We start from the raw sequence: 19,196 nt of genomic DNA, 5'->3' as shown, positions 1-19,196 counted from the left end.
AAGCACTTGAGATAACCTGTTCATTGCCCCTCATTCTCAGTATGAGGCAGGAGCCCGCCCCTCACAGACATTCCTGCCTGTGCTTCCTCCCGGTATCCCGCTTTCCCACTTACCTCAGGGCTTTGGTCTCCTTCCCCCGGTGAACCTAGTTTAAAGCCCTCCTCACTAGGTTAGCCAGCCTGCTTGCAAAGATGCTCTTCCCTCTCTTTGTAAGGTGGAGCCCGTCTCTGCCCAGCACTCCTCCTTCATGGAACACCATCCCATGGTCAAAGAATCCAAAGCCTTCTCTCCGACACCACCTGCGCAGCCATTCGTTGACTTCCACGATTCAATGGTCCCTACCCAGGCCTTTTCCTTCCACGGGGAGGATGGTCGAGAACACCACTTGCGCCTCCAACTCCTTTATCCTTCTTCCCAGAGCCACGTAGTCCGCAGTGATCCGCTCAAGGTCATTCTTGGCAGTATCATTGGTGCCCACGTGGAGAAGCAGGAAGGGGTAGCGATCCGAGGGCTTGATGAGTCTCGGCAGTCTCTCCGTCACATCACGAATCTTAACCCCCGGCAGCAGCAGACTTCTCGGTTTTACCGGTCAGGGCGGCAGATAGATGACTCAGACCCCTGGAGGAGAGAGTCCCTGACCACCACCACCACCCGCCTCCTTCTCTTGGGAGTGGTGGTCTTGGAACCCACAGTCTCAGGACAGTGCATCTCATGCCTTCCAACCAGCAGAGTCTCCTTCTGCTTTCTCCCCCCAGATATATCATCTGGTCCACTCGCTGCAATGGTACCTGTGGAGAGAACATGAAAGCGGTTAGTTACCTGTGTCCATGTTGCTGGAACCCAGACATTCCCCCTTCTTCCTCTGGAGGTCACATGTTGCCAAGCTTCTTCACTGGCCTCTTGGCTCCACTGTGCAACCTGCTCTAAATCTTTAGAGCTTTGTGTCCGTAGAAGCATATCCTGACTTTTGTCCAGAAAATCCTCAGTTTCTCGTATGCAACACAGGGTCGTTATCTGTTGTTCCAGACCTTCAATCTTCTCTTCCAATATGGAGACCAGCTTGCACTTTGTACAGACAATGTCGCTTCTGTCCTCTGGAAGAAAGACAAACATGGCACATCCAGTGCAGGTCACAACAGCTGAACCCCCCCCCCTTCCATATCACCTTCCCACTATGAGCTTCCTCAGAGAAGTTGGCAAGATGTAAGCCTCACTGGGCTCACTCCAGGCGAACTCCCAGGCAAACTCCTGCTGTTATAGCAACTCCTTTCAGTTATAGCAAGATAGATTTATATTGTAAAATGTATAAGTCTCTTGCACTCTCAGACCACTGATATAATAAGAAATACCTCCTACCCCTGCAATATTTAAGTTTTCCTTGGAAAGCTTCATGTAGTGACTATCCCCAACTCTTCGTAAAATATGAGGTCTGAGATGACATCACACACCATGGGAGTGAAGTGTGAACATATTTTAAACACATTTTCTTGAGGATGACTAGATGTCAGCTCAAGCTGAACATTGTTAAAACAGATCTCTTCATCTTAACTTCCCCTTTTTGCCCCCTCCCCGCAATACCTCCTTTTTGGGCTACTGTAGATCACACCACCATCCTGCCTGTCACTCTGGCCCATACTGTGGCATCCTCTCCAATCTCTCTCTAGGTCTTCACGTCCAGGCTATGTCTAAATCTTGCGGATTCATTTTGCGTAACATTTCTAAGATATGGTCTTTCCTATCCATCCACACATCTAAAATGCTCATCCAGGCTGTTATTTTGCTTCTTGATTACTGCAACATTTCTTCAATTGTCACTGCCCTTGACAAGTGCTGTCTTGCCCCACTCATATTCATTCAAATGATGCTGCAAAGATAATTTTCCTAGCCCGTTGCTTTGACCATACTTTCCCTTCTCAGTTGCATCAAACATAATCCACTTGTCGCTTTCAAGACCCTTCACAGCTAACCAAAGCCTGCCTATCTTCTTTCATTTTCTACTGAAATGTTCGCTCCCATCTATCTGTGATGCCAGCCTCCATTGCCCATTTACAGAATTTTCAAACAAGTATCTTTGTGCTTTCTCCCTGCTGCCCCACCTGCTTGGGAGGCGCTTCCTCTAAACATCTGCAAAACTAACTCCTTATCCTTCTAATTCCGCCTTAAAACTCTCCTTTTCCATGAAGCCTGCAAAAAACTTGACAACCGTTAGCTTCTGGCACACGAAGACTGCTGCCTATCATGCTAGCTAATATCGTCGTCTTCTTTCCTTGCACTCCCCTGTTTGTCTCTTGTGTGATACTTAGATTGTAAGCTCTTTGGGACAGGGAATTTTTTTTTTCAATTCTGTTCATATAGCACCTAGTGCAATGGGGTTCTGTTCCATGATAGGGCACTCGGGCATTATGGAAATACAAATAATTAATAATAATATTCCAAGTCTAATACTATTGTAATGCAAAGAGCTAACTAGAATTTCCTTTTTCTGATAGTAGTCAAAAAAAGCAATTCACTGTTGGAGTCTTGGCCTGATTCATTATTAACCACCTTAAATACCCTGACTTTTAATAAAGATAAATAGTTGGATAATAAGAAAGATGTAGTTGGATTCAGAACAGTGGAATACAACACACTTGGCAATCTTGTGTGCTCTGAGAAATTAGAGAGCAGGAAGAATTCTTAATGCTTTCAGATAACACATGGATGCTTCTCTTTGTTCTAGCATTTCATTTCATTCACTGCTAGCTTAGAAATAGTGTTAGCTTTAAAGCTAGGGTGAAATCCAGGACCCATTGAAGTCAAAAGGGGTTTTGCCATTGACTTGAATAGGGCTAGGTTTTTACCATTGAAGTACTGTAAGCACCTCGCGACAGTAGGTGATGCCAAAACCTTGTTTTCAGCTGCATTGTTAGGAAGACTTTAAACATGATTTGAGTGGGGCCAAACTGGTTCTACACACAGTACAATGGCAGAGAGGTAAATCACTTACAGGGTTCCTGAACTATGTTAAGACTTTACGAACAAAGTCTTCATGACCCATTGAGGAAATGTTGAGAAAAGTTATGACCCTGTAAGGTGTATTTTTGAGAAATATCATTTTGTTATTTTTACAATATAGAACATGTTCAGTGTTTGAGAGAATCTATTTAATTACCAGACCTTTATGTTGCTTGTATGAATTTTACAGTAATTGTTCCATATCTCTTTTCACACTTACAAAAGGCTAGTTTACCAAAATCAGTTTCTCTAATGGCCAGGAACCTCCGTTTTTGCAAGACCTTTTATCTGTTGAACTCTCATTAAAATCAACAGGAGTTCTGCACGTGGAGGGTTCACTGATTTGGGCTCTAGTTTGAATTTTGAACTGGCAAAAATGTATGGAGTATAAATTTTTCAAGCTGAGATGGCAACTTGAAAGAGTAACATTGTAAGAGAAAGATGCATAATTAAGAACTTTATCTTGTTTGTTAGCTCTCACTAATCAGAGCAGAGGAATTAGTATTTGAAAATTATGTAGAAGATATTCATCAGTCATTCTGTTTTCCTAACAAATGATATCTTGAACAATGGCATAACTCACAGCAGGAAGCCAGATTCATAACATGTTATGGTGGTGTTTTTCTTTTAAAACTGAAAATCTTGGTGGATGGCATTTAGGGAGCTCCAGGCAAATAGTGCTTGCTTACTCATGTTTTGTTTATCTACAGGCATCAGCCCTAGAAATGAATGTTTATCATCAATGCTTATCATCAGGGTGCATTTGATTTTAATCACTAGTCAGGAAGCCTCCATTTAATCATGGATTTCTACATAGAAGTGCATTCTTATTGGTTGTTATAACCTTAATACGTATTCTTCACAACTCAGAGATAGATGTAGGTTTCATTTTTAGAAGGTACACACTATACATTTTTTAAGTGATTTATTTTGAAAACCTTTCAGATTAGTTTTACAGCTATATCAGAAAATGAATGATTGTTTGGTTATTTCATTTACCAAAGGTAATTGAAGCAGATAGTTCACCTGCCAATGACTTCATAAATATCTCCAATTCAACAGGTTAATCATTAATATTTGGAGGATTTTCTTGCCATGCTGTATTAGGAGAAGATCATCAGACAGACATTTAAATTGTTTGTTTTATTTAACTAAATCAACAACACTATGTATTCTGGATTTTTTTTCTTCAACAGCAAACATAATATTTTAACAAAACAAGCACATGAATTTTTGAATTTAGTTAAACATTCAAGTTTTTTAAAATCAGGTTTGATTTTGTTAATTTTTTTTTTACTAAAATAGTTAAATGAAATATTAAAAAAAAAAAAAAAACCCCAACAAATTAAATCGACTATGTCAGCCAGGTCAACATGAGAAACGTAAAATATTGGCTTCTGCTGCTAACTCAGGCATCTTCACCTTCATTTTCCTGTTTGTTCATAATCTGGAAAAGAAAAACAAGCTTTCCTGCTTTTTCAGCTCCAAATGATTTCTCAATTTGGAATGGATTGGTCCAAAGGAAGAAAATATTCTTTCTACTCCGGCAGAAGAAGCTACTGCTGTTAAAAGTGAGATTATCACTTCAACAGTCTCTGAATCCAAGTGCTTAGGTGACTTCCACCTAAGTGACTTCACTAGTGACTTTCTTTAAAACGTCATCAGCAAACATCTATTTCTTGAATGGTTCACCCTTAGCTCTGAAGTTTATTATAGTTGTCATTATGAAGGGATGATTGCTGGATGTCCATGTCATAGCCAACTCCTCTTCTTCAGCAGTTAAGGTTTGACCCTGCTACTGAGAATTGACAATATTTGCAAGAAAATGAGCTGCAGATAGTGCTTGTCCCATTCATTTTTTTTTAATGTTTGTCATTTAACTCTGTCATTGCATATTTCTCTTTTTAAGATCTCACTCGGTTCCTTCCAAATTTCAACAGCATCAGCAATAAAACAACTATTTCCCTGCATTTTGTTCAAGGCTACAGAAATAGTCTTCAGGATACTCAGCATATGTTCAACATTTCTCTTAAGCCCAACGTTAAGAATTTTTTCACAATTTTGTTCACAAACTGTCATCCGATTAGGCCAGTTCTTGATATAGTGCTCAAAACAGTCCACTGCTGAGTTCCGTCGCATGGCTTGTGGGAGAGTTAGGTTGGTTCCTCACACTTTTTTCAGAGCAGCTGCTGCAAAGTAGTTGTTATGGAAGTATTTTGCAATTTCAACAACATTAGCCTTTATTTCTGAAACACTGAAATCTTTGATTAGGAGGTGCATCAAATGAGCACCGCAACCATATGTTGTTAGTTTGGGACTCCCTTCTAAATCCATTTCTTCTCATCTTGGATACATTTGCAGCATTGTCTGTGACCAAACTGCGTACTAGACATTTGAAATTTTTCCTGCAGTTTGTGATAGCTTTTAATGCTACTTCTTGTAGGTACTCCGCTGTGTGTGCATTTCCTGATGTATCAGTTGTTTCTGTAAGGAAGATGTTCCCTTCTTTTATTGTCACACAAGCACATACAACAGGATCATTGCGGACATTGGTCCACCCATCAAGACTCAGGTTAACAATTTTACCCTCTAGACCTTTTGCACACCGCTCAATTTCTCTTTCATACACTTTATCCAGCAATTTGCCTGAGACATCTGCTCTGTTGGGTGGACTGTATCCTGGTCTTAATGACTGAACCATGTTAATGAAGCGTGGGTTCTCAATCATACGGAAAGGAGAGTTTGTTGCATAAACAAACCGGGCAATTTTTTCATCAATTGCCTCTTTTTTGTAATCTTACCTATGGTGGTTTTTGGATGATGGAGATTTTTTTTTTTTCTTTTTGCTACAGGTGGTATACTGTGGCTATGTGACATACATGGTGTGACTGAAATGCTATCCTTGGCAGATAGCTCTGAAACTATAGAAAATAATAGTGATCTTGAAGGTGGATAGTCTTCAGAATCCTGTATGTTGAGGATGGATTCTCCTAAACAAAATAAGCCAATGCAGTTATTTAATTATTATTACCATACTGCTCATTTAGCATTACTCATTGCATTCACTGACACTCAGTACTACTTTAAAGGTGAAATTGTAAAAGGAAGAGCTGCCTATTTCAGCTATTTATTTTTTTTATCACAACTGCATCTAAAATGATAGTACCATTGAGTAACAACTACATTTTTTGCTCAAACATGAGAATTCAAGAATAGTTCAGAAGGAAGACAGGCAGTCCTTAAAGTATGAAATAAAAAAGTTTACCAACCTGAAGATCCTGCATGTTCAGACATGTTCCTTTCATCCTCTTCAACGCAGCTTCCTCTTGAGAAGGAACACTTCTCATGATGTTGTTTCATTCAGGCAACCAGGCCTTGTATTTCTTTGTTACACTGTTTGCGTTTTGCACGCATGCCTGTCTTACCCACAGGTAGAGGAGCTTCATTAAAATATTATGGCCTACTGCCATTATAGGTTTTCCCTTCTAGTGAGAGAATAGTATGGTAGACCTCAAATCAATGAGGGCTACCCGCAGAAAGACCTCAAGACTTATGAAATATGTTGCTCAAACAGTTTCACTTTTGTTTCTACTGCCTGTCCCTCCCTTCTCACATTTATCTCCAGACTACTTCTCCTTGTCCAAATCTGTTCTGCCACTAGCAATCTTCTATTCATTGAACTTTTTGTAACTTTGCACTTTTAGAGAGAGGTAAGGGATTGACTCTGTGTATACAAATTTGCAGAGGGACAATAGGGTTGAGGTCTGTTATTTCTCACCTCTCTATGTATATTTATTTATTTTAAAACATTTTTGCTGTTAACAAGCATATTATCTCTGGAGACCAAAATCCACAGTTTGAGAACTGCAAAACTAAGCATCTCTGATAGTATCTTCTAGACTGAGCACTGTGTCCCATTGGGTAGATAGAAAGATGAACCTAAATCTTGAAGCCCCTGGAACCCCAGAAGATTGGGTCCCTAATCCATGAACTACTGGAACTCATTTACAAAACTTTTCTTAAACATTACATGAATATATTGTTTCATACTATAGAATTTATAATTCCTACTCCATAATGAGATATGTTTTGAGCTATAATGTACCTTAATTAAAACTATCTTAGGTTTTTTTCCTCAAAAAACATTTTATCAAAAAATCTGATTTTAAATAAAAAATCCAATTTTTTAAAAATCATTGATTTTTATCCACCCTGTTATCATTTTTATCTCAAATAGCGTAATGACAGCTGTATGAAGCAGTTGTATGTTTTTAGTTACTTCTTGTAACTAAATAAAATTAACTATTACACTTAATAAAACATTGCTTACCTTGATCCATAGTACCTAAGACTGAAACTTGTGAAATGCTTCACTTCTGAACATAATCACTGTACTCTAAAATAGGGTGCTGTATTATCTATATCAAAAGAATGAAGTGTGTGTGTGTGTGTGTGTGTGTATGTGTATATATATATATATATATATATAAAAAAAAAATCTGGTAAAAATATTTTTGTATCTTTTAACTTCCTGCTTTATTTTTGACAGGATGTGTACTTTTCATCATCTGGGCCATTCTGTACCGCTGTGCTTTGGATATAATGATCTGGAATTCGGTGTTCTTGGTTGTCAACTTCCTGCATTTTATATATCTACTGTACAAGAGAAGACCGGTATGTAAAGAGTATCATTACTACAGAGTCTGGTAGGGTACAAGGAATGGACCAAGTCCTATGGCTGTGCTTGGGCAAGCCTCATATTGAATTCTGTTGGAGTTTTGCCTGAGTGGGTTAGTTATCAACCCCAGCAGGTACCAGCTAACATTAGTGTGATTTTATCCTGATAGTTTGTGCATCACTGTCTGATGTAGTACTTCCATTTTAAACCTTTTTTGGGGGCGAGGTCAGGCATCCTTTTATTTATCTAAAGGACAAGGACATACATTTCAAAAGTGACTAGTGACTTTTGGATGCACAACTGGAGCATTTCAAAGGGGCCAGATTTTTCAGAGGATAGGTGCTCAAAACTTCTGAAAATCAGGTCCGCATATCTCAAGGTCGACATCCATAACTAATTATTCCTGGAAAATTAGGCCATGACCTCTTTAGGGATAAAACTTCTCTTGCTTAGTTTAAACCCAGAAGTATCTGGTGTACTGGTGCGGACAAGGTTGAGAGTACATTTTGGCTCTTCATAAACCTGGAAATAAATGTAGGTGTTCATATACAAACAACTTTAATGTTGTTCTTGCAGTCCATTCATACAAAAATACCCTTTGGGCCATGTGTCCTTTCTTGCCCTGTCCTGCAGAGGGAAGGAAATCCACAAAGAAAACCCTGGTCGGACCCTGCAGATGGGGAAAGTGATAAGTGAAATACTATTCCCTTCTCTATCAGATATCTGGGATGCCCAGGAATGAGCATGAGAAAGTGGGCAGGGTGATGGAAGATCCACATTCAGTGACATGATTCCTGCCTTTAACCAGTTTGGGGCATGGGGATATTTGCAGGTCAAATCAGCGAAGCTAAAGCTGCCTAAACTCTGGCTGTGCACCCTCTGACTCCCCTCCATAGAATCAAAGGGAACAGCTAGGGGAGTGAGCCAATAATCTGGAAGGGTCTTCAGAGTAGTGTAAAACTGGAGTCAATCAACAGACTTGAGCACAGTCACTGAGGTTGGAAGCCAGGATCCTTGGGAATCCCCATTCCTTTATCCATCCTGCCACCTGATATCTTCCCATTCTGTGAGTACACAAATTCAATGGATGGGTGGGGATAAGGGTTAGAATGTGCCTATTCCATGGCTCCAGTGGACCACAGGAGTGTTTCCATTAATTTGTTCCCCTTATGTATTCTTTTTGTGTATGACCATTTATTTTTAAATTTTAGCACATAGCTAGTCCTTACTGCAGCCTCTTGCCTCTTTTCAGAAATCTTTAGGCTTAGAAAGAAAAAGGGAAAATTTTATTTTTTGCTCACTTAGATTTTGTACAATATGAAGTCCAATCTTAAGAGAAATTTGCTATGTGAAGGTTACAGGAATATATATACTTGGGGCCAAATTCTGAGGTGTTTAGCAGAACAACTCTATGCATTACTCAGTTAAGTACTGTAGAATATGGCCTTTAGCTTTGTTCAGCCAGTACCTGAAATCAGACCTACTCCTTCCAAAGTGTATCTTAGATCAGTGCTGGAAGAAAAAATTCCAGCTGGAACTGAATTCTTATACCAAATCAAATCCCCTGGCTGCCCTCTCACATACTCTCCTCCTTTCCTGGCAGGGCAAAGTAAAGCTTTATCTAGTTTTTGTCTAAAGCATCATCAGTCACTATTTTAAAACTAGATAGATTGCTCTACTGCTAACTGTCCATTTAGCTACCTACAGTATATTGAGCCTAAATTGCCCATTGCCTTTTAAAATCTCTTCAATTTAAAAGGGATAAGCACATTTGTTTCTTACTTCTCTGTCTGAGATGCTTACACAATTATTTTAGAAAACATTTTTCTTGGTCTTCAGAATACGATATGATGATGAAACTGCACCTTTACCTATAAACTCAGATATTCTGTCTCTGTTATGCCCCACCCATTACTGTATCTAAGCACCTACTGTACACAAATTTTCATATGTATTATGTTATAGGCTCCCAACATGGATGTCATAACCTCCAGAGGGGTCACTAATGTGTCATGACCATCTTACCCTTCTTCTGTTAGATTAGAGAGGGTGTTGGGGGAGGACGGTAGATCCTGGTATTGAAAACACAGAGAACCACTGTATTCTATGATAAAGTAACAAAAGACCTTCTTGCAACAGATGTATGCAAAGGGCCAAGATTAAAACAGCCATAAGAATTTTAACTCTGACTTAAGTGACTAAAATCTGAGACTTAATGCAATACTAACATACTTTATTTTGTGTGCCACAGTAATAATTTGATTGTATAAAAGTGCCAGAGTCCACTAGGGACTTCACTTTTGCTATTGCTCTTGCAGGAAAGGCACTCAAATACTACAGTGATGGGCAGTAGTATAAAACACTGATAGATATTGTTTATGTAGGTCCAAATAGAGAATATTTGAGTTTGAAACTCAATTTATAAACTACTAGTCAATTAAAGTGTTATATAATCGTTTCAACAGGTGGGGTGAGGGGACTTCTTGCCCATCTTATAACGTTGCTAAATTCCTCTTCTGGGTTTAGTTGGCTACTTATGCCCATACTGGGAAAAGTGCAGTTGGCTATTTTTATATGCACTGTCCCTTGAGCGCGTTATGGTTGACAACTGCCTTTCAGTGGTGTCTGAAAAGAAAATGTTTGTTTTTCAATTTTCATCTTCAGATTGCATGTGCCAGTAAAGCAATGCAGCCGGGACTTCTAAGAGCAGGCCATATTTGATTTTAATAGTAGCTAGTCCTTTGGATGGAATTGAGTGTTCGGGAGAGATGCAACACTACGTAAGAACCTCCATTCAGCCCTAGTCTTAGGTTGCATTTTTAAATGGTGACAAGCATTCGTGCCCAGATTTCTTCATACCCCAATGGGACACCTCTCACGCATTGGCAAGAATATCAGTTTTGATTTTGTCATCTTGTCTTTCTACTCTTCTATCTGTCTATGTCCCTTTGATAGCACCCATCTCCGGCGTGTGACCACTCACACTTGCTCTTTTAGAGGTAAAATACATACAAGCAAATACTGACCATGAAATTGCTCATTTCACCTCTGTTGCTAGGTGTGTGTGTCTGTATGAGAGAGACAATGCTGTATCCACCCTTGGTCTAGGGGGAAAGGCAATTCATCATAAAATCCAAATAGCTAAATAAGTGCACAGTAATGGAAGACGCTGTCTCTGTTTTTTGAGCCAAAGAGAGTTTTACCGTGAGGTGTTAATAAATGAATAAGGACTACTGATCATTAATATTTGTGACTGTTTGACCGTGTGGTTGGTTGGTTTGAAAAGTGTGAATTGGGAGTGTTTTGTTCCAGGTGGGCCTTGAATGGTTGATTGGAGGAAAGGCTTTGGGCCAGGGCAACTGCTTCGAGCCAGCAGCCTTATAAAAAAGCAGCCAGTTGTGAACAAAATGAGCAGTGAACAGAGGATAGGCAAACAGAGGGAGTTCGCCTTGGGGGAGTTCTCACAGAGTTTTTTGCCTTTCAGGCTTCTGTGAGCAGTAAATAAAACATCTGAAGAGGCTCTTGAAAGGAAGACAATGTGGATCGTGAACGATCCGCTGTTGTGACCCGCACAGGATATACCATCTTGGCCTTTCTCCCAGAGGATAGACGTGACTTCGTCTGTATCAAGTGCAAACTAGTCTTCATATTGGAATAGAAGGTTAAAGGACTAGCAACTCAGGGTTGATACTTGGGTAGCATCAGAGAGAATGAAGACGTTCTGGATAGACGACAGCGTCTGGTACTGCAGGCACAGCATGCTGAAGACTCAGAGGGCAGTGCAGAATGGGGAAGAAAATTGGCAGCATGTGACCTCCAGAAGAAGAAAGAGGAGAACTCCTGTACCCCCAATGCAGATAGAGGTAAGAAACCATTTTCAGGCTCTCTGCACAGATACGATGGCAGAGAATGATTTGGAAGAGTTACCTGAGGGAAGGGATCAGAGGGAGACACCATCGACCGGAAGGCATGGGAAGCATTGTCTTAGGGATGGGGGTTCCACATCCACCACTCCCAAGAGGCGGAGATGGGGTGGTGGTTGTCAGGGGCTCTCCCCTAAGGGGGAATGGAGTCATCCGTCTACCATCTAGACCAGGAAACTCAGCGTGCTGCTTGCCTGGAGCTAGAATTCAGGATGTGACGGTGTGTCTGCTGAGACTGATCAAGCCCTTGGACTGCTATCCCTTCCTACGTCTCCATGTGGACACCAGTGATACTGCCAAGAATGACCTTAAGTTGGTGACTGTGACTACGTGGCTCTGGGAGGAAGGATAAAGGAGTTTGAGGCGCAAGTCATGTTCTCATCCTTCCTCCCTGTTGAAGGAAAAGGGCCGGGTAGGGACCATCGAATTGTGAAGATAAATGCATGGTTGCTCAAGTGGTGTCCAAGAGTGGGCTTTGGATTCTTCAACCATGGGATGTTTCAGGAAGAAGGATTGCTAGGAAGAGAGGAAAGAGCGTCTTCTCAAGCAGGCTTGCTAACCTAATGAGGAGGGCTTTAAATTAGGTTTGCTGTGGGATGGTGACCTAAGCCCTGAGGTAAGTGGGATACCGGGAGGAAACACAAGGAGGAGGGTGCAACAGGGGAGGCCTCCTGATCCCTACTGAGAAAGCAGGGTAATTGACTAGTTATCTTAAGTGCCCGTACATGAATTCAAGAAGCCTGGGAAACAAACAGGAATCACTGGAAGTCCTGGCACAGTCAAGGAACTATGATGTGATTGGAATAACAGAGACTCGATGGGGTAACTCGCATGACTGGAGCACTGTCATGGATAGGTATAAACTGTTCAGGAAGGACCGGCAGGGAAGAAAAGGTGGAGGAGTGGCACTGTATGTAAGAGAGCAGTATGATTGCTCAGAGCTCCAGTATGAAACTGGAGAAAAACCTGTTTGAGTCTTTGGGTTAAGTTTAGAGGCGAGAGCAACAAGGGTGATGTCGTGGTGGGCATCTGCTATAGACCACCAGACCAGGAGGATGAGGTAGATGAGGCTTTCTTCGGACAATTACAGAAGTTTCCAGATCACAGGCCCTGGTTCTCATGGGGGACTTCAATCACCCTGACATCTGCTGGGAGGGCAATACAGCAGTGCACAGAAAATCCAGGAAGTTTTTGGAGAGTGTTGGGGACGACTTCCTGGTGCAAATGCTGGAGGAACCAATTGGGGGCCGTGCTCCTCTTGACCTGCTGCTCACAAACAGGGAAGAATTGGTAGGGGAAGTAGAAGTGGGTGGCAACCTGGGCAGCAGTGACAGTGAGATGGTTGATTCACGATCCTGACAAAAGGAAGAAAGGAGAGCAGCAGACTACAGACCCTGGACTTCAGAAAAGCAGACTTTGACTCCCTCGGGGGACTGATGGGCAGGATCCCCTGGGAGGCTAATATGAGGGGGAAAGGAGTCCAGGAAAGCTGGCTGTATTTTATAGATGCCTTATTGAGGGCACAGGAACAAGCCATCCAGATGTGCAGAAAGAATGGCAAATATGGGAGGGGACCAGGTTGGCTTAACCGAGAGATCTTCAGAGAGCTTAAACACAAAAAGGAATCTTACAAGAAGTGGAAACTTGGACAGATGACTCAGGAGGAGAAAATATTGCTTGAGCATTCAGGGATGTAATCAGGAAGGCCAAAGCACAATTGGAGTTAGAGCTAGCAAGGGATGTGAAGGGTTTCTACAGGTATGTTAGCAACAAGAAGGTCAGGGAAAGTGTGGGACCCTTACTGAATGGGGGAGGCAACCTAGTGACAGGTGATGTGGAAAAAGCTGAAGTACTGAATGCTTCTTTTTTCCCCTTGGTCTTCACAGACAAGGTCAGCTCCCACACTGCTGCAGTGGGCAGCACAATACAGGAAGGAGGTGAGCGGCCCTCAGTGATGAAAGAACAGATTAAGGACTGTTTAGAAAAGTTGGATATGCACGAGTCCATGGGTCCAGATCTAATGCATTCAAGGATGCTGAGAGAATTGGCTGATGTGATTGCAGATCCATTGGCCATTATCCTTGGAAAATTTGTGGCAATCGGGGGAGGTCCCAGACAATTGGAAAAAGGCAAATATAGTGCCCATCTTTAAAAAAGGGAAGAAGGAGAATCCGGGGAACTACAGATCAATCCGCCTCACCTCAGTCCCTGGAAAAATCATGGAGCAGGTTCTTGAGGAATCCATTTTTGAAGCACTTGGCGGAGAGGAAGGTGATCAGGAACAGTCAACATGGATTCACCAAGGGCAAGTTATGCCTGACGAACCCGATTGCCTTCTATGATGAGATAACTGGCTCTGTGGCTATGAGGAAAGTGGTGGGTGTGATATATCTTGACTTTAGCAAAGCTTTTGGTACGGTCTCCCACAGTGTTCTTGCCAGCAAGTTTTAAAAAGTATGGATTGGACTATAAGGTGGAGAGAAGGCTGGCTAGATTGTCAGGTTCAATGGGTAGTGATCAATGGCTCGATGTCTAGTTGGCAGCCGGTATCAAGTGGAGTGCCCCAGGGTCGCTCCTGGGGCCAGTTTTGTTCAACATCTTCAGTAATGGTCTGTATGATGGGATGGATTGCACCCTCAGCAAGTTCGCAGATGACACTAAACTGAGCGGAGAGGTAGATCTGCTGGAGGGTAGGGAAAGGTCCAGAGTGACCTAGACAAATTGGAGGATTGGGCAAAAAGAAATCTGAGGACAAGGACAAATGCAGAATCCTGCACATAGTGCATGGGATCCTTCCATCCTGCGACAGGCTCGGGACCGACCGGCTAAGCAGCAGTTCTGCAGAAAAGGACCTGGGGATTACAGTGGACGAGAAGCTGGATATGAGTCAATAGTGTGCCCTTGTAGCCAAGAAGCCTAACGGCATATTGGGCTGCATTAAAAGGAGCATTACCAGCAGATTGAGGGAAGTGATTATTCCCCTCTCTTCGGCACTGGTGAGGCCACATCTGGAGAACTGTGTCCTGTTTGGGGCCCCCCACTACAGAAAGGAATGTGTACAAATTGGAGAGAGTCCAGTGGAGGCAACTAAAATGATTAGGGGGGCTGGGGCATGTGGTTTATGAAGAGAGACTGAGGGAACTGGGCTTATTTAGTCTGCTATCAAATCCCCCCTCACTCTTCTCTTTTGTAGTCTTCAACTACCTGAAGGGGGGGTTCCAAAGAGGATGGATCTAGACTGTTCTCAGTGGTGGCAGATGACAGAACGAGAAGCAATGGTCTCAAGTTGCAGTGAGGGAGGTCTAGGTTGGATATTAGAAAAAACTATTTCATTAGGGCGGTGATGAAGCACTGGAATGGGTTACCTAGGGAGGTAGTGGAATCTCCATCTTAGAGGTTTTTAAGGCCTGGCTTGACAAAGCCCTGGCTGGGATGATTTAGTTGATTGGCCCTGCTTTGAGTAGGGGGTTGGACTCGATGACCTCCTGAGGTCTCTTCCAACCCTAATCGTCTATGATTTGAACTCAGCAGTATAAAAGTAGTTTCATGCATGTAAATATCAGCTTAGAAATTTCCATCATGATTAGAATACTCCCTCCTCATGTGACAGACAAAGCAAAGTGACAATGTGACTGTATCTTCAAACAACTCCACTCTCTCTTCATTTGAAGATCCCAGTCCTGCTACTCCATTGCCTTACACCTTCTGTAGTCCTTTGCCCAGAAGATGGTGGGAGTGAAATGTTACCAAATCAGGTACTGTTTTACGCTCACTATGCATTGATGTGAATGACTGCTTAAAGTGAAGATCATCTGTTCAGAACTCTCCTCCTTGCTTTGAAAACAATAGTCTGAGTACATAACAGTGGCCTTTCACACACTCTTCCCTTTATTGGTAAGAGAGGCTTCTCCTCTGCAATTCTTGTCTTTGGGAAGAGCCCAAGTACAGTGCAGTGGTCTCTCTGGGGGATCCACACGGGCCACGCCACGCTCAGTACAACCCACCCCCACCCTGCTTCCCCTATTCTCAGAGGTGGTACAGAGCTGGTTGGGTTGACTGTGCACCTAGCATAAGGAGTTCCCAGTAGAAAGGGTAATTTCCCCAGAGAGGACTTAAACCTGCCCCTTTGTGCTAACCTAGCAAGTAAAAAGAGGCAATGGCACAATGAGGAATTGGACCCTAAGGGTCCAATTTTTCAGAAGTTCTCTGCACCCATAACTGCAGTTGTAAGCAGTGTGGATGCTCAGCGCCTCTGAAAATCAGGCTCTGAATATCTTGCAACATAAACCCATCCATCATGTGAATTTTAAAAATACTGTAAAATTAAAAGGAAACAAGAAAACATATGCCAGACAATATATGTATCTTCTTCATTATACCTTCTGAGCAATAACTCTTCTTGTAGATGCAACATCGGCTACTTACTCCACTCTTTGTAATTGCTGTGAATGTAACTTTGCTTTTACTATGAACTTGAAAATTGGTGGTTTTAAACATAACCACAGAAGGTAGCAAAGAAGATGTTGAAAAATAATTTTTGAATGAGATTTTCTATCTGCAAGTATTGGCCACCACCCAGAATCATTTTTATTTACTTGGCCTCACACATCACATAATCCAGAAAGAATGGAAAAACAATTAAAATTCAAGCCTTATTGCAGAATGAATAATTGATAGATATTTTCAGTTAAATATTTATTTCATTAAATGTAGTCTTTGGAAAAACAGTGGGTTCTTTTCTGACCAAAATATGACTTCTTTGGCTTTAGCTTATTGAGGCTTTACCTACATGGTTCTTTTAAGAACCTCCCCCTAACTCAGAAGCTAAAAGATTGTAATCAGTGCCTCTGCAGCACTCTGGCTCGAGGCTTTGGCAGTACTCCAGAACTCTTCATCTATCACAGAGCAAAACTGATACCTACCCATATGACTCATTTGGAAAATGGCTCACGATGACGGCTGCCGAAGCGATCAACTGTGCTTACTTAGGTTAGGGTGAACACTGCTTTGAGAGGGAGGGCTCTCAAAGGAGAATAATACCTCCCACCTGATCACTCGTTTTAAAAGCGGCACTTCAGTTACGCCTGCTTTCCACTTAGATATATTTACATATTAGATCATGAAAGCTCTAAACTTTGTTTTGTTTTCCTTAGTCAGTTTTGCCCTCACAAATGCTTGTGTAATTCCCAACTCTGTCCTCGGGGGCTGCACATACACATCTAAGAATAAAATTTGACCCTGTCTGTGAACTGGTAAGATCACATGCAGGGAGATACACAGCATTAAGTTAGAATTGCTGACACAAAGGAGGGACTGACTGAAGAAGAGATGTCAATTGCAATCAGTCCATCTAACCTCACAGTTGCACGGAACCTATATGCAGATATTAACAACCTTAGGGGATTCTGTGATTGATCTATTATGATCCCTAGCACACTTCTCCCTACCATGTATGTTTAAATTGAAACTTTGCTTTGCCTGGGCATAGGCCCTTTTTAGTTGTTAAGAACTATGATGTGCAGCACGGCCTGGGGAATTGAAAAGTTCAGTCTCCTACAAACATAGTTACTGTAGCTTGAGTGCTAACAACCTTATTGTTAATCTTGCCTGAGCTTTTCCATTCCAACGCCCCTCTTTCAGGTATTTAAAGGCTATATCATAATGTATATGCATAAGGAGGACAGATTAAAGGTGCACAGGCAATGTTAATCCGGCCTTTCTTAGCTTTTCAGGGCTTGACTTTGCATCCTTAATAATGTTTTTTTTATGTAATTTTTGTGCGTAATTTTCTAGATATTTAAAAAAGCAAACTCAAAAATGGAAGTTCTTTCACATGGCATTATGTTGACACCCACAGGGATCATTAGCAGGTTGGAATCTTTTAGATCCACTGCACAGACCTCTGCCGCTTGAGCTAACGGAATAACTGATAGCAGTACTAGGTTGTTGTTCTCTATGTGGACTAGCTGTAGAGGGGGATGGGACACTTTGCCAGTGGGTTTCAAAGATATTTGCTGGCAGCAAGGACGTGGTAAGACTCGGGGATCATGGGTTCCGTTGCAGACTCTGGAGGAATGTGTGCTGCAGTGGGCACGGACGCTTCTGCTCATTTCCCCCCTAGCTTGACCCCCTTCTGTCCCATCCTCCATGAATCCTCCTGTCCTTGTCTCTGCTCCAGTCCTCTGTATCCCAGTTTCATTCTCCTCATCTAGTCAGTGCCAGTCTCCACTTCTGAGAGGCTTCTGGTCCCAGCCCCAGGATCCGCCTTTTCCCACTCCCAGTCTCCCTCCCCAGTTTGTCTCTGTGTTCCTCCAGTACTCCCCTGCCCATGTTTCCCAGGCCTCCATAGGAGCCAATGCTCCCAGTCCCAATCTCCCTCCCCAGGCTTCTCATCCATTCTCAGTGTCCTCCCCTCTGCTGGCTCCTTGTCCCAGTTGCTCTGCCCAGCCAGTCACACCCTGTCTTCTTGTCAGATCTTTCTCACCAGCATCTTTATCCCTTCCCATCCCTACGGGTTCTCAGGCTCCACCCTCGAGCTCTGTGTCCCAATCTACTTCCTGGCCCTCACTCTCAATGTCCTATGTCTGGCTTTTGTCCCCTCTGCATTAGAATCAGACTGTTCCTTCCACTGCGTTGCCTGGGTCCCAATAGAGTAGGGGGTGGAGGTCACTGGGAGCACAGGAGAGACCACTTCCCTGTTCTCAGTGTGGGTGTCTGGACACACCCTAGCCAGGAGCAGCCATAGCTAAAAGCCTACCTTTGCCCCTGGACTGGAACATGCTCCATTGCTCTGTGGGGCTGGCACATATGTTTTCTGGTCAGCACAAGGAGCTGTGACAGGCCTCGAGCATGCTCAGTGAGGATAGAATCTTGCAAGACTTTTCACTGTTAAGCTATAGCAAATTTCAACTGAACTTGTGCAAATGTGCCTTTCAAAAGTGTAACTTGGCCGGATTTGGACGGATTTTCACAGTGATGGCAAAAAGCGCATCCCTGACACAAAGGCCACCTCCCTGCCAAAAGTAAAGTCCCTATTCCAAAGCATAGGGGCCTTTCCAATGAAAATGTCACTAGAATATTTTTAACATTGAAAAATAATTTTATTTTCCTTCGTCTCATTCTTGGAAATGGCTGTCCTGTTTTGGATGAAATTTTCCACAACAATTGAGCTGGAGGCGGACACCTGGCATGGAAAATTTCAGCTAAAGTAGTTTAAGTTTGGCAAAGTGATAAGTGACCTGAAATTGGGGTCTTCTAATGGGAAGTGTTGGGCAACAATAACAGGTGGTGCTACCAGCCCCACCTATAAGTTTGTTAATCATTTTTTCTTTATTTTCCATTCTGAATATGTTTACTTCCCTTTTTATCCTCTGATGTCCACACCCTTTGTCTGTCCTGTTCCACCACCAAGCAGGCCTCTCTGCTCAAGGTTTCCTGTGCTTTGGGGTAGACAAGGACCCAAAGCACTAGCTGCTGTCTCCTTCCCAGTTGCTTTCGTTCAGGAAATACTTTCAGGCTTAGGATTTCAGCCAGCTTCCTTTCCTCTTCCCTGCAGCCGAAGTTTGGGTGCGCTCCCAAGAGTGGGATGTTCATCTGGCAGT

The 19,196-nt window shown here is 42.5% G+C and overlaps 1 protein-coding gene across 4 annotated transcripts in view; it reads left to right on the top strand.

The window, feature by feature from the left end:
• The window catches only part of POPDC1 (popeye domain cAMP effector 1), a 93,708-nt gene that overhangs the window by 51,835 nt on the left and 22,677 nt on the right, over positions 1–19,196 (top strand). For all 4 annotated transcript variants that reach the window (XM_084622639.1, XM_084622638.1, XM_084622637.1 and 1 more), the window contains one exon: positions 7,544–7,668. In XM_084622639.1, the coding sequence (XP_084478765.1) occupies positions 7,544–7,668 (125 nt within the window). The remainder of the gene's footprint in view (positions 1–7,543; positions 7,669–19,196) is intronic.

The sequence above is a fragment of the Lepidochelys olivacea genome (genome assembly GCF_965140295.1).
Source record: "Lepidochelys olivacea isolate rLepOli2 genome assembly, chromosome: 3".
Taxonomy (NCBI): domain Eukaryota; kingdom Metazoa; phylum Chordata; order Testudines; family Cheloniidae; genus Lepidochelys; species Lepidochelys olivacea.
The sequence above is the reverse complement of the archived record's forward strand: the minus strand, read 5'-3'. Positions and strand labels throughout refer to the sequence as shown.